The sequence below is a fragment of the Heliangelus exortis genome, chromosome 14 (genome assembly GCF_036169615.1).
Source record: "Heliangelus exortis chromosome 14, bHelExo1.hap1, whole genome shotgun sequence".
NCBI lineage: Eukaryota > Metazoa > Chordata > Aves > Apodiformes > Trochilidae > Heliangelus > Heliangelus exortis.
In genome coordinates this window covers 4,819,383-4,834,686 of record NC_092435.1, presented here as the reverse complement: position 1 = coordinate 4,834,686, position 15,304 = coordinate 4,819,383, and the positions used below count along the sequence as shown (strand labels likewise).

General features: G+C 42.4%; 1 protein-coding gene across 4 annotated transcripts in view; it reads left to right on the top strand.

Moving 5' to 3' along the window:
- Positions 1 to 2,234: 2,234 nt before the first annotated feature.
- KLHL13 (kelch like family member 13) overlaps positions 2,235 to 15,304 on the top strand; it is a 66,226-nt gene continuing 53,156 nt past the window's right edge. Inside the window, exons 1-2 of one of the 4 annotated variants that reach the window (XM_071757381.1) lie at positions 2,235 to 2,403; positions 12,847 to 12,911. Coding sequence is in view for 1 of the 4 variants with exons in the window: in XM_071757378.1 (XP_071613479.1) it covers positions 12,905 to 12,934 (30 nt within the window). In the remaining 3 variants the exon portion in view is untranslated. Of the gene's footprint in view, positions 2,404 to 12,846; positions 12,935 to 15,304 lie in introns of all 4 variants that reach the window. The other 3 variants (XM_071757382.1, XM_071757375.1, XM_071757378.1) reach the window with 3 other exon arrangements.

Genomic DNA, 15,304 nt, shown 5'->3' with positions numbered 1-15,304 from the left:
TGATTTTATTTTTTTGAGGCTTTTATTGTGGCATGAATATGCAGATCTCTCTGATGCAGAATATTTTCAGTACAGACAACGTATAAACTTGAAGGTAACTTCTTTAAACTTCAGTGTGCAAAAGTTAAGAGTAAAAAGTGCCCATGCAGCATACAAGCTTGCTTCAAGAGCTGGGAGCAGATACATCCATCTCTGCAACACTGAGCTTGGAAAAGGGTTTGTGAGCTGAACAGTTCAGGCAATGCAGATCAAAGCAGCTCCAGAAATATCCATACCTGGGTATGGCTGCTGCCACTGCAACTCCTCACATGCTCAGCTTCAGTCCACCAGTGATTTATCTGCAGAACTGTAAATAGTGGCTCTACATTGTCACAAGCAATTGAAGCTTAATAGAGCTTAGTTCCTCTTCTACCCAGCTTCTGCATTTGTTTAATAATAGATTCTGTTGTCATTTATGGCAGGTGTTCAGAGTGAATTGTGCTTCTAGCTCAGGGGTCTCTGGGTATGTGTTAACTTTTCTTCTTAGATAAAATCAAGTTGTAAAATTTCTGAATATATCTACAAGTTCTGGTGCTGAGAGCCCCCAGGTAAATCCTGGGAAAACTTGCTTGGTTTTCAAGGTGGAACCGTAAGAACATTGAACACTATTAGTACTTGGTTTGTTTGCCAAGTCCTTAGCAAAAGAAGTGGGTATATTCAACTGTGAAATGAGATGGAACCTGAGCTGTAAAAAAACACCTTCTGCCATGTAAGCAATCAAAGAGGGTCAGAAAGTTTCTGTGTGGTTAGAAGTGTGGGCTTGGTTTGGAACCTGGGCAAGAGCCCATGTTAAATGTGCAGTAGAGACATAATCTTGCCTTAGGAGTTAAAAGAGCTGCCAGAGCATTGTATCTAGAGAGATGTTTTATAGCCCAAGTCTATTTAAATGGCAATTCTCGCCATCTTTCTAATGTAAATAAACAAGCAAAAAGGTGAAGAGCCTATTACAGCCTATTGTTTGTAAAACATTGTGAGTGAGGTCACTCCAAGGCTTGACTTCCTCTATTTGGGAACATTAGTGAAATGTCCAGTGTGTCACTGTGTCCCTGTCACGTCTCAGCAGGGATGAGTTCCCCCCAAAAATTTTGTAAAGTCAAGGCTGCTGCTTGCTCACGCAAGAGACAGTTGTCAAAGACAGAAGTAGGAAAAATATACACAAAAAATTGCTTTCCTCTGCAAATGAAAGACTGAATTTCTTGTAAGCCTGTGTGTAGTGATGAGGTGGTTCTCAGAGCCTGAATTTGTTCTCAGTTGCTGAGAACAGAAGTGAATTGAAACTGCCCATAGCACAGAGGGTTACTTAACCACTTACTTAACCAGAATCTCTTCCATTTCGAGATAGATGATGCCTTTTTTTTAATTTTTTTTTTTTTAATTTCTAGATTCAAGTTTTAAAACCAAGCAGTGTTGCAGATAAGCAACTCTCAGATGGTGGTGTATGGTCTCTACGTTCGTTTAACCTTTCCTTTAGGGTTAAAGTTGGCATCTTTCAAGCCAAGGACATTTTCCAAGCTGAAGCACAGAGCTTCCACGAGGAGGTGGCCGCAGTCTCGGCTGGAAGGCAGCTCTGGTTTCCCAACTCGTTTTGCATGAAGTCCTGCCCTGAGCTGCATTGTTGGGATTCCTATAACTTCATTAAGGTTGACTTGGTTTAACTAAGGCCTTATTTGCCCTAAGATTACCTACAGTAAAAAAATTTGCTGAATGTTGAGGATTCGCTAATTAAAGGTGTGTTTGCAGGAAACACTACGGGCAGACCAGCAGAGGCACAACAGTGACCAAAGCGTTCCCACGGAGGAGCGAAGAAAACTACGAGCAAACCTCAACGCTCGACCCTGCAGCTTTACAGGAGCCAGTAAAGCAATTCTGAGCTTTCCAGCACCAATTATTTCAGTCAGGGGAGCAATTTGGGCTTCACCTTTCACTTGGAAACGATGCCGGTCCCACACCAACCCCCTGGAGAACAGGAGGAGACGGCGTTTTTTTTGTACATCTGCCACTTGATTTCTCTAAGTCACCAAGGACCGTCCCTGTCCCCTCTGCTCGGAGGGCAGAGCTTTAGCCTCTTGTGTCCGTGTCTGTCCCCGTCCCTGTCCCCGTCCCGTCCCCCTCTGTCGCCCCCCAGCCGGGCCCCTTGCGCATGCGCAGAGCCCCACGGGGGCCGCCATGTTGGCGGAGCGGTGACGCGCGGGGCCGTGGGGCGGGGTCAGGCGGCGGCGGGCGGGCGCGGGGAGGGGAGCGGAGCGGAGGGGAGCGGTGCGGGGCAGCGCTGCGCTGCGCTCCGGGGCTGCGCTCGGGACTCGGCGAGCGCTCCGGAGCCGGGCCCGGGGGCACCGGCACCGGGCGGACAGCCTCGGCCCGCAGGTGAGAGGGGAGAGCGGGAAGGCTGTGCAATCCTCCTCCGCTCGAAGTCCCTGAGGGGCCGGGGCTCTCTGTGTCCTGCGGGGCCTGTGCGGCCGGGGGTGGCGGGCCGGGCCGGGCCGGACCGGGGAGAGAGCGGGGCCGATTTCTGTGAGGAGTGCGGGGCCGGGACGGCGAGGAGCGGGCTCCCTTTCTGCCGGGAGGGGCTGCTGTGAGGGCCGGGGGACAGAGCGCGGGTTGAAGCGGTGGCTCCCGGCGTGCCGGAGGGGACGGGGGTGCCCCGGTGGCACTTGAGGGGGGGCGGTGACCTCTTGAAGGGGAGGGGCTTTGCGGTGCGGCTGAGCCGGTTCGTGAGCGAGGAGAGGGGAAAATGCCCCCTTGGCAGTCGGGAGGGAGGAGGGGGCGAGGGGGAAGAAGGAGAGTGCGGTGTGTGCAAGGAGGGGAACAAAACTCAGCCGTGCCCCGAGGGTTGTGCGGTGTCTGGGGAGGAGGAGGAGGAGGCTGGAGAGGGCAGGCAGGGCGGGAGTCGGGGCTGGGAATCACAGGGACCAAAGCGGGACCGACCCGGCACCGACCCGGCTGGGGGTCACAGGTGGCGGTCTGCTTCGAGGCCGGACTGGTGTGCTTCGTGCCTCTGAAAAAGTGTCTTCAACTCGCCTTTTCCAGGCATTGTTCAGCGGTCATTGTTATAGTGTGGGGGTTTTTTGTGGTGGTGTTTTTTTTTTTGTTTTTTTTTTTTTTTTTTTTTTTTCTTCCTTCTCTCGATCCTTTCTGCTCGTCAGTATTTATTGTTCCCTCGTCTTGAAATAGGCCGGTTGAGCTCTGGGTGCAGGAAGGAGTTTTGGGCATTAGTTCTGAGATGCAAACATTAGAAACGGGGACGTAGCTGTAGGTTGTAATTAACTTTCTGGTTTCCTCTTCTCCCTGTTCCCATAAAATTTAGGCAAAGCTCTGTTTTTAATAGGCACTATTCAGGACTTTTTTGTTTCTATATGAAATGTGTGCTACGAACTTGAGAGCCCTTGGAGTCTTGGCTTGAGTCTTTTGTGTAGCTCAGGAGATGCAAGGTGCACCTCTGTTTCAGTTTTGTATGGCAAAGGGCTCTTTAGCTTGAATGTTCTGAGTGTTAATGAAACTGATGATGACTTGGACCCCTGTGAATTCTGCATCAGAAATATCTCCCTTACCCATTTAAATATGGCTCATGCATTTGAATAGAATGCCACAGAGGAATCTTATTCTTTCTCCAGTGAGCTGGAGGTAGAGATAATGCTAATGAAGAACCTTCAGGGCACTCTCCCCACTTCTCTGATTTCATGGTAAAGCCTGTTCTGCAATCCCATTTAGTACTAGAATGCGCTGCAGAATGTTAGTAGTAAAAAAAAAAAATCTTTGGGTAGTAGGGTAGTAACTAGGGTTAAATGCTATCCTGAATGCACTTCTTGTTATCTCTGTGATTTTGTGATTTTCAAAATGAAAAATGAATTAAAGTGACTTTGTCCCAGCCAGTTTTGGTTTTGTTTTGTTTTGTTTTTTTAATTTTAGGGAGTTTCTTCTGCAAAAGATTCACTAAACTGAAAGTCATTTGAGGCCATAGTTCAGCTGTACCTAATCTGTAGCAGTAGTGGTGGATTCTGAGACTTGTGGAGTCACTGCCACAGCTTTTGGTGATGCCAGGCATGAAGCAGATCACCAAATTTAGATAGGGAAAAAGGACTGTGCAGACTCCATGATCCAGTTTGCAATCTGATCCCACAAATGATAGGACAGCATGTCTGTGGGGAGATGACAAGCTCTGGGATCATCTCAAACAGCCTGTGAGTATTTGGCTCATTGGAAACAGGGCTGAGTGGTGTGAAGCAGAGAGAGGGAGTATATTCAGCTCCTGTCACTGTAGAGGCAGATTAAATTAGTGCAGGGTCCTTCATTAAATCCTAAGGGGTCTCAGAGTGGAAATAAAGTGTAGATGCTGCAGAAAAGGTTCTTGTGCTGGCATTTGAACTGGCTGGAAGCACTTTGGGACTGAGCATAGAGAGTAAAGCCTTTCCCCCCCTGAGTTCTAGTAACCTCAAATGTGTTTTTTTGTTTTCCCTTTTGTTCTGCCACAAGCTCAGAAAAAGGTTAGAGTTGCTTAGAAAAAATAAAAATGCATAGTATGTAGTTCTGAGGGTATCTTACTGTAATGTGATACTTGTATAGGTTTCTTTGACAGTGGCAATCAAGCCCGGGGTATCTGGATCTAAAGGCATGACCTCTGCTGTCTGAATTAAAAAGTTCTAATGATGTGACCTCAAGGGCTTTATGTTCTTAGTGCGGTCCAGCTATTAAAGGGGTAATTAGTTAGCACTACAAAGAAACATGTTGGTAGAGACTCCAAATTAATTAATTTGCAGTGTGTTCTGCTAAGAGTGTTTCTGCTAACACTACTGTATCACCTCCACAAACAAAGCTGTCAAAAATGCTCTGCTTTTTCATGTTTGTTCTATTGCTGAAGTAGCTGCAATGCTTAGTACTTGGCTTTTGTTTTCCTTATTCTTTTAGTAGTTATATCTGTTCTGGCAAAACTTTCAGAGAAAATGCACTGTGGCAAAAACCTAATAATTATGAAGAATTTATTGTAAGAGTTAGAATGCTCTGAGGGATAATATGTGGTCTTTGGATGTGTCACTGTATCAGTAGTACAGAACTTTTTCTAATGACCCTTAATAGCTTATGAAATTTGACTTTGGTGGCCTCAGGCCAGGTTCACAGGGACAGATGCCTTTATCTGTCATAGAGTGCATGGGTGTCAGTGTGAGGTAAAAGCCTAAATTGATGGGGTAACCTAAGCCCTGTTTTCCTTTCATGGCTCTTTGCTTTCAGCTTTTCTAATTCTCACAGCTGTATTGCATTGTCAGAATACTGGATGGAAATATTTTTATGGTTGTCTTTTTAACTATTTATGATGCAACAGGTCTTTTAAAATTGGGATATTAGAGCTTATGGATATATTAAAAACACTGGTACAGGAGAAACGTTTTTAGTATAGTTGCTATTGCTAACAAAGTGTCTTTGAAAACCTCATAAAAGTTTGTCTTTAAGAGTTTTACATAGTGAAATGGCCTCTGCCAAATCATGTGGATAGCCTGTATCTGAAGGGAAAGGGGAACTAAGCTTTAAGTGCCTTGAGATGTGAGATGCAGGGAATCACAACGTGTGACTGTTGGTAACAGGAGTTTTTCAGATGTGGGTTTCTTGAAGGTGTCTTTTGGATTATGAAGCAGGAAGAGATTGGTTTGAACACAGTAGGAGCCTGCAAGCTGGGAAAAAAAATTAAGTCTGACTCCTTTAATTGGCATGTGTATTTCAGAAGACTGGCAGTAAGAAAATTGAAAAGATTTTGCATATTCAGTGCCCTGCATTGAATTTGATGTCTTCCATGCCTATCTTGAAAAGCTGCTTTTGACTGAATTGGGTGCAATAATTTTTTTGAAGAATGCATCAGCTCCTGATTTGTGTTGTCAATGTTTTTGCTTTAAAATTGCTGGGGGAAATACTTAATATTGTTTCCTTTTGTGGAAGCAGTGCTTTGCAGCAAGTACTAATGACATTGGTCATATGATTTCTTGGGGCTTTTGTTTTTGTTTCTTCATGATTGGTGCAGCTGCTTGGTGGTGTGTTCTACAGTTGGGAAATCTGAGCGATTTGCCAACACACTCTCCCTTTTTAAAGCTATTTTGCTTGATTTCTTTAATATGAAATATCTAAAATAGGCAAGCTTAAGTACAGGTGAAAGTAGAAATGAAAATAGATTGTGAACACAAGTTTTGCTTTCAGAAGAGTTCTCAAGAGCTTTTCTGACTTGTAGTTGCTTGAATTTGGGGAAAAAGTTAAAACTTTTTTTTCCCAATGTTATTGGGTGCCCCCTGCCTGCTTGAGCTATGCACTGATATCTCCTGCTGTTTCTTTCCAAGGGACCTGCTCTGGAGGGGTGTCCAGACAGTGGTGCACGTGGAAGGCTTTTGACAGGGCAAAACTGCCTGGAAGTGGAACTGGTTGTTATTAGTCAAAGCAGCAGAACTATTCCCTCACCTTCTTTGGTGTCTCCTGCCTCCTGGCACGTGTTCTGGTTTGTCCTGCCTCTCAGAAGTCTGTACTTGCCTGGAGGTGGGAGTTACAATCTGCTTTAGGATGGAGGTCCTGTCTAAGCTGCTCCACCTTGCTAGAAGAAAACCAGTTGATGCAAAGCATGTGGGGATGTGTTGCACAGGTCTCATGGTTAAAACCAGAGATGTGATGTTTTGAGTGTCTGTCCTAGCTTTCAGGATTTAACAGCAAATCATAGAATCATAGAATTGGCTGGGTTGGAAGGGACCTCAGAGCTCATCAAGTCCAACCCTTGATCCACTCCCGCTGCAGTTCCCAGCCCATGGCACTGAGTGCCACATCCAGGCTCTTTTTAAGTATCTCCAGGGATGGAGAATCTACCCCTTCCCTGGGCAGCCCATTCCAATGCCTGAGCACCCTCTCCAGAAAGAAATTCTTTCTAATGTCCAACCTAAACCTCCCCTGGCACAACTTGAGACCTCTTGTGCCCTCTTGTCTTGCTGAGAGTTGCCTGGGAAAAGAGCCCAACCCCCCCTGGCTCCAACCTCCTTTCAGGGAGTTGGAGAGAGTGATGAGGTCTCCCCTGAGCCTCCTCTTCTCCAGACTGAACACCCCCAGCTCCCTCAGCCTCTCCTCATAGGATCTGTGCTTCACCAGCCCAGTTGCCCTCCTCTGGATCCCAATGTGTAACTCCCATTATGAGTGTAAATTTCCATCTTTGCAGGAAAGTGAGGGAAGAACTTTGTTCCTTGATTCTTGGTGAGAAAAATAAACGGAGAGGGGAAATTTTATTAGTCTGTATCATTTGGAAATTGCAGGCTAGGGTTTAGCAACATGAGAAATAAAAACTGTGGTACATTGTAAATGAGCCTGGTTACACTTCCATCTGGTCAAGTGCAAACTTATGAGGAGGGTGAGGTTCTGTGTCATGAAAAAAATCAGAATTTTTGAGATTTAGGAGTGATAATGATTAAATGTTGGAGAGAACCCTGTAGGTCAAAGAAACCAAGGATAAACACATGAATTTAAATGCAGTTCCTTTTTTCTGGTTGTTTTTTGGGATCTCCATGTAAGTGGTCCATTCTAGTTTCAAGTTAAATATGTTTAATGTGCATTTCATTTAGCATTATAAGAAGTTTGTTTTTTTTTAGAATAACTGACTTCATCTGATAATGCTAATGTGAACTGTCCTGCAGTGTATTGAGATGATGATCTGACCTATCCAGCAGGTTTTTACTGTACTGGCACAAAACCTCTCTAAAGTTGAAATGCTGTTTCTATTATATATTGTTGTAGTATATTTACTTCATATTTGAATAAATCTGCAAGAAATAAATGTGAAACATGTCTTAAATTTTAAAATTCTTCATAAATATGATGTGGAGAGAAAGTTAACCAGAAGATTTGCACTTGGAGGGCAAAATCTAGAGACTTTGGAGGCAGTTTGGTGCTGCAGGTGCCTCGTGATGCATCTCTGTGTGGTCCTGCCCTGACCTCCTGCTGCAGCTCCCTTGGCAGAGTTATCACTTGTGTGATTGCAGGGTGATTTCTTTCATGCTTATCTCGTGGGAAACTAATCTACTCAGTAACGTTTTTATAATTTTTGCTAACTCACCCTGTGGCTACACCTTGTTATTGCTCTCACAGGTAGAAGCAGAAATGATGTGGCTGGGGGTGAGTGGAGGGAAAGCAGGACTGCTTCTCCCAGCAGATGCTGAGGATGGAGCATCAGGCTCCGTGTAGCTGGACCAGAACAGTGTTTCCACTTCAAACTAGTGATGTTTCCAGATGCCTTAAGAGCTGTTCCTGGGACTGCTTTTCTCAGGCTAGTTTTCCATCTGCGTGGTAGCAGAATGATCCACATAAATTCTGTAAAATCTTTACATGAAAGCATAAATTCTGTACTACAGTAAGGTAGAGGGAAAGGTTTTTTTCTCAGCTCTGGAGGAATCAAAACGCTGGCCTGCTCACAGATGTTACCTGGCTCTTGAGGGAACATGAGAGGGAGAAATGGGTTGCTGTTCTGCCTCATCAACTTTTGGCTTCTCTGTGCCTGACTCCCAGGTGTCTTTGGTGTTACGAAACAGGCATGGTTCTGGGCAAGTTTATGGCTGCCCACAGATTTTGAATAGAACAGGAAGTGAGTAGCTCATCCGTTATTTAAAGAAAGCCATGAGTGGCACCAGAATCCTACAGATGTTGGCACGTGTTCTGTATATATATATATATACATTTTTTAGAAGCTGATTACCCAACCACAGTGCTTGTTGCAGAAGTCCTGTATTTAATAGTTTATCCCTCTCCTCTCCCCTCCCTAATCATCTTTCTGCTCACTGCTACTGAGTAGCAGCTAGAAGTTAGAAAATACTTATGTGGTTGTCTTGCTGACACTTAGTAACAACTATATTTTATTCCTTATTTATGTTGGAAACTTTAACAGGAACAAAATGCAAACATTTTTTTCCTCTTTAATGTTGAATTTGTAATTTAGCAATGATGTTTTTATATCTAGAAATGTAAGCTTGTCTTCTGTGTTTACTGTTCTAAGCATGTTTTTATACGGTGGAATGAAAGTATTTTCATCAGGGTATATGCCCTATGAGATATTTTATATAAACTAAAGACTTGGCAAGCTTGTACATTCAATCTGGAAATTATGAATTAAACATTTGAGCTGTAACAGAATCAAACTATAAATCTAGATTATTCAGCAATATTGAATCTGAATTTACTAGATTGCTGAAGTTGCCTCACATTGCTCCCTCAGTGGCTATGCAAATAACAGTCTCTTGTGACTGCTCCTATTTTTTATGGAGCTGTAAAGGTAAATGCATAAGAATCCACTTCACTTGTTCCTCATTAGACTGGGACAAAACACTGACATCTTTAATAGTAGAAGGGCTGGTGTGGGGAGTTTTGTAATCCATGGAAGACTTGGTGTTATATTTTCCCCCTGAGTCTGAAAATTTTGTTCTTAGCATCTGGGCAGGGGGTTTTGTTATTTAAAGGAGAACAGTATTGAGATGATTGTAATATCTGCCACCTTGGAGTTGGTGGAAGTGTTATCAACTCCACCAGTTATTTTGGTGATGTTGGTGCTCTGTCTTGCCATGAGGGAGCCTGGCCTGTATCTTTGCAAGTAGGCTAATCTTTTTTTTTCAGGAACAGTTCAGCAGCTTATCTTAATGGAAGGTTAAATATGTGGAGGAGTTTGCTCTAAGGCTCTAGATGGGCCATAGCACAACTCCCATATCATTTTAGCAAGAATACAGAGTTTTTGTATAGGTTTTGAATATAGGTTTTGCTTTCCTACTACAATTTGTTAATTATTTTTCTTACTGCTCTTTCTGATCTGTCTACCTGATTGCATTTAAGAGCCACACTGATGGACCAAGCCCTTGGTGTGATAGTGCTTCACATGCATCAAATGGCAGTTTCTATTCCCAAATCTTGTTATGCCACTGTAGTCTTTCTTCCACCTGCTATTTTTCTGGGGTTTATGTGTGGCTGGGGGTGGGGTGGGTACAACAGAATAAAAAATGGTTAATATTGTTGGCCACATCTTAGTAAGCATGTAGTCTAACTTTAGCCTGTTGGGGTGGCATTTTTTGCTTTCATAATTTGTATCCTTCAGGCAACTTGATGGATTTTACCAGCACTTCTTGCCTTCCTTCAAGGACAGAGGCTTTCATACCATGTTACTCTTGGTGCTCATGTGGCTGTCCCCACTTGAGACACTGAGTTAAGTCTTCTCTCAGAGCTAGCTGAAACAACTGCCCTGAAAAAGGTTGAGCAGATATAGGTAATACTTGCCCTCCTCTTAAAATCAATTTCTTAGATGATACCAAGTGTGCCAACAGCTCTCATTTCTCTTGGAATGACAGCAGGCCTTTCATGTCTGGTTTTGCTGTTGACCATCATTCCTGGTTTGTAGAAGGAGAAAATACTTCAGTAAGGGTGGTCCTAACCTTACCTCTGGCACCTTAAGCAGTTACAAGATTTTCTGCAGAATGCCAACCAATATAAGCTGGAGTGGTTTAACCAGCCTAAATAATTGCTCTTTGTATTGGTTGATCCTGAGTAAATAGGCTAAAAAGTACTTAAGAGCAGCTCAGCTGGTAGCCTTCTGGCAGAGAGCAGGGACAAGCAGCTGAGGAGCTCTCCCACTGCACAGCTGTATCCAGAGGAGGAGATCAAGCCCAGGGCAGAGGTTCTCAAGCTTAAATGACTTCTCAACAGGCAGAAATTTGGCTTTTTCCCTGCAAATAAACCTGAGATCACAGGTAGAATAAGAGAACCCCAGCTCAGTGTTTAGGGAATGAATGTTTTTCCTGCTTAGGCTGTAATGCTATGCTGGTGTGGAGTGAAAGAAGTAGTAGTTAAATTTAGACATGGTTTATGGGGAGTCAGGGAGGGCAGTGGCTTTAGAATTCTTCTGTCAGTGCAGCAGGCATGCAGACACTGTAGGATGTGGTATGGGGTTGCTGTGCAACAGTGTCCTGTCTCCCCCACGTGCATACAGAGAAGTCCACGCTGTGTTTATAACTAGCTCCCATTACTAATTCATTAGTAAAATTAATGGTAGGAGGGAGTTTGGCTGCAAAATGTGAATATGTAGGAGAAGAGGTTGCACGACAACAATTTACAGTACCAAACATAAAGTCAAGAATAAATAACGGCAGATAAAGAGATGGGAGGAGGAAAAAATGGGTGGGTTGGAGGAAAAATACTATCTTTGTATTGACTTTATTGTTCCAGTGCCATCCCAGATGCATCTAACAAGTCTGACATTGTTTAAGATTTTTGTTACTGAGGGCCTTTCATAAGGCTCTCCACTGTAATGCTTGTGTGTGTCACTGGAGTAGCCTGACACAGCTTTGCAGAGATGCAGGTTATGCAAAGTGCTCTGATAGGGGATGGTGAGAAGCCTGGATCTTGCTTCCAGTTTCTAGAAGGCTTCTTGCTCTCAGGAACTGCATTCTAACTTCCTGGATTTCTGGCTTTCTTTACCAAAATGACCTGTGTAAGAGGCTTCCTGATGAAATGTATGTATCATTCTTGACACACTAATACTTTAATTCTGGAACATGGACCTTTCTGATGGCTTCCATGCATAGCTTTGCATTTATGAAAAGCAAAATCATTTGATGGATTAAGGAGAAGTATCAAAAGGAAGAAAGCTTCATGAAATAAATCAGCAATAGCCTCTCTAATCTTCAGGTAACTCCTTTGTTTTGGTCAAAAAGTTTGAATGTTCCATAGTGCTTCTTCTCTGTTACCATTGGTTAACTTGAGGTTTCCTATGTGATTTTATTGTTATTATTCTTTTATTGTTTTAACTGGATCAATAACTTCAGCTTGGCAAGGGTAATTGAAAAAATATTGTTGATTGATTGAATTATAGAAGTGACCATCACTTGCTGGTGCAGAATGTGAGAATAAATATTGCCAAGCGTTATGTTTCAGGTTATTTTTTTTTTTTTTCTTTGCTAGTGAGGGGAAAGGCAGAGGAAGTGAAAGTTGGCAGCATTGTTACCAGCATTTCCTGCTTTATGTTAGAATGTATATAAAAAAAAAAGTGACTGTCATTGCAAATGGCAGGTACTATGTAATTGCTCTTTGCATTTTGGGGTAACTGGCTGCTTTTCTTTCCTTTTCAACTGGACATGCTGTTTTTTCAGCATTAAAAAGAAAGGCAGGGTGTCCCCAAATCCTGCTCTCCAGTTGTTCTTTCTGGCCAGTTGGGTGACTTCTAAATGTCTGTGAAACCTTTGGCCATAACTTTGTGCTATTTCAGTTCTCTTGTGACTGGTGCTCTTTTGACAAGCCCAGCCCAGATAGCTTCCTACTGGGAGGGAATTATTTGAATTTTTGAAAACCATGCTTGGCTTAGGATCATGATGCAAGTTATTACTTCTGTTCAGATTTCTGTACCTCCTGTGACTTGCGTTTAGTGATTTATATGATTAAAAGGTAGCTCCACTTCTTAGATATAGAGAGACTGACAGGTTTTAAAGCAAAAATTAACTTCTTCTGCTTTTCTTCTTCTGCACTATTGTTGAAATTGATTTTTATTTGAAGCTGTGATCTTGCAGAATTATGTATGAAATATTCTGTATGCATGGACAAGAGAAAGATGCCACAGATTTGTGGTGAGTGATGTGAACTTTTCCCTCCAGGCAAGAATGGGGCTCTGCAATTTTCCATTCACCATAGAGATAGAGATCAAAGAGCTGCAGGAGCCAACAGTAAACTCTGTTGGATGCTGTACCCTGCAGTTCTTTAAAATAACATCTACAGTGAATAATAGTGTGCAAATGTGTGTGACAATTTTTTTTCTCTCCTTAAACCTTGTTCTAGATGTCAGAATTAACCTGGACTACTTGAGAATGGCGAAGCATAGCCCTGGGATCCTGCCATGAACAGTAAGAAAGTTGAGATCCTTTGTGTATGCAAATAATTATTGTTTTTAATGGCTAAACCCCAGTGAAACTGTTCCTGTTCAATTACTGTAACCAGGCAACACATTTTGTAGTTCAGTGTGGATGTGCTTGATTTTTTCATGCAGTTAAGGGGCAGCACATTAAGTCAGAGGGGTGGCTTATGAAATCATTGAGGTGGTAGCTGAAGACTACTTCCCTGTTGTATGTAATTGTATTGTGAGACTCCTTTGTAATGTAGTGTATAATTACATGGGGTCTTTGTTGTCACAGGATATCTTGAGCACAAGTTAGTTTGAGATGTGATTAGACAAATTAGAGGAAGAAAAAAGTGAGTTGCAGAGTGGAAAAGACCACGTTCTGTGTGCAGGGTATGGGAAGTCCCTAAAACAATGGCTGAGGGCAACTGTTGGGGTGCAATGTGTTGATATCACTCCTGAGTTGACTGCTTCAGGTAGCTTGGCTAAATAGGTCTTCAGTTCAGCTTTTCATAGCTGGCTTGTGTGTGGTGTTTTCCTTACAGGAACCTCAGTATTTAATAAAGGTTGATTAAAAGGTTTATACATTCAAGAAAATAGGCACCTTTAAGGATATTCTTGAGTGTTGATTAAAAAACTGATATTTTTTTTATGTTGGCAGCCTGAAACTTTCTGGTTTAAAGGACACATAAATCTTTAAGTATGTATGAACTCTATATTCTTAATGTAGCCTTTTCCAGACTTTGCAGTAGGCATCCTTAAATTGGTGTATTGAAAATTATTCTCATGAATTTTTCTGGTGCAAAAGAGATGACTTATGAGAGACTTTGTGCTTGAGTAGCATGCTTGTACAGTGCAAATTTTCATGAGATGCTTTTGATGCATCCCAGCCTTCACTGGGATTGAAACTAAAAAGCTTTTGTATTGTTAAATGTCATGATTTGGATATAGTCAATTGATACTGAGCAGCTTTTGGAAACTTTTGAATCTAAACTCCTCAGAGCAGTTTAAATGCTTAACATACAGATGTTAAAATGAAAAATATTTCATTTTCTTTAGTCGAACTCTATGACCATGTTGTGCTGAATTCTTCATGGGAGCAGAATTTTACACAGGGCTTTCAAAAGCTGGTTAACGTACTTTAAATTTTAGGCACTGTTAATATCTTGAAAATCTCAGAACTCTCCTGTGTTGTGGATCAAATTATGTAGCCTTAGATCATTTATTTTATTGATTGATAAAGACACAGAAAGTTTACTTCTTTGTGCAAAATAGTGTATATAACACCAAGAGATACTGTTAAGACTGACTGCTTTCAGCTTTTTTAGAATTTTTTTCAGCTTAGCTTATTTTGATGTGCCTGATGAAATTAACAGCAGGTGGGAAGGCTTATAGTTTAGGTGAAAGTGATTCTAAAATCCCTTGTCACATGGATACTTGAATGTTACTTCAGGAAGTACCATTTCTCAGTAAAGCAGGTGTGGAGCTCCAGAATGGAGCTCCTGACAAACAGAACAAATCCAGCTATGCTGAGCTACCCCTCTGCACCTTCAGGACTTTTGAGAGAGAATGCTTAAAAACCTCCTCCAGTCATAACCACAAAGGCAGAAGCCCACATTGCCTTTAACAGAGGAGTGGCATGGAAGCTGCTTCCTTTGGACATGCAAAACAGGAGGATGGGCATCCCCCACTGCTGTGCCCAGCTCTGAGTGGTGCTTGGAGCTGCAGCTGTGGATGAAGAGGTGGTAGAGATGTTTGGGAGAGTGGCCCCTTCTGCCCCCTTGCCCTCTCCCTATGGTAATACCTTAAATTCCTTCTCACTGTGGTGAGAATATGCAGCTTCCTCCTTATTCCCCATTCCTTTGGTCCCAGGAGAGGATTGCTGTGTGCAGAGCTGGTCCCATTAGGACTGTTTGGTTCTGTAATTGCTGAAGCTCCTGGATTTGAGAGTGTAGGACATGGACATTCAGTATGGCATCAAATTTTCCTGCTGTCTGTGCTGCTGTTTTAAATGGTAAAAGTTTTATTTGAATGTGATTTATAAGCAGTGTATCTTCTTCAGTATCAGCACAGCTTTGATAAGTTTGAACTTCAGAGAACTGTTTTCTCTTGACTATGAGTGAAACACTGTACTACTGAGAAGCTTTGTTTTTATACATAAAATATTTCTGAAGACTTAAGAGTTTGTGAATGTGCTGAAACTTGATTTATTTTGTGTCCTTAAAATAGATTGAATAAAATTTTTATTTAATGTATTTTTAAAGTACATTAGCAAAGGACACTGTGTAATTACAGTAGCATTTCTTTTGGTGGGTAAAACTTCTTCACTTTATACAATTACTAAATTTCCATTAGGATAAGATCTACTCTGCTACCAAGAGTTGTATTTCAGCAGTTCAT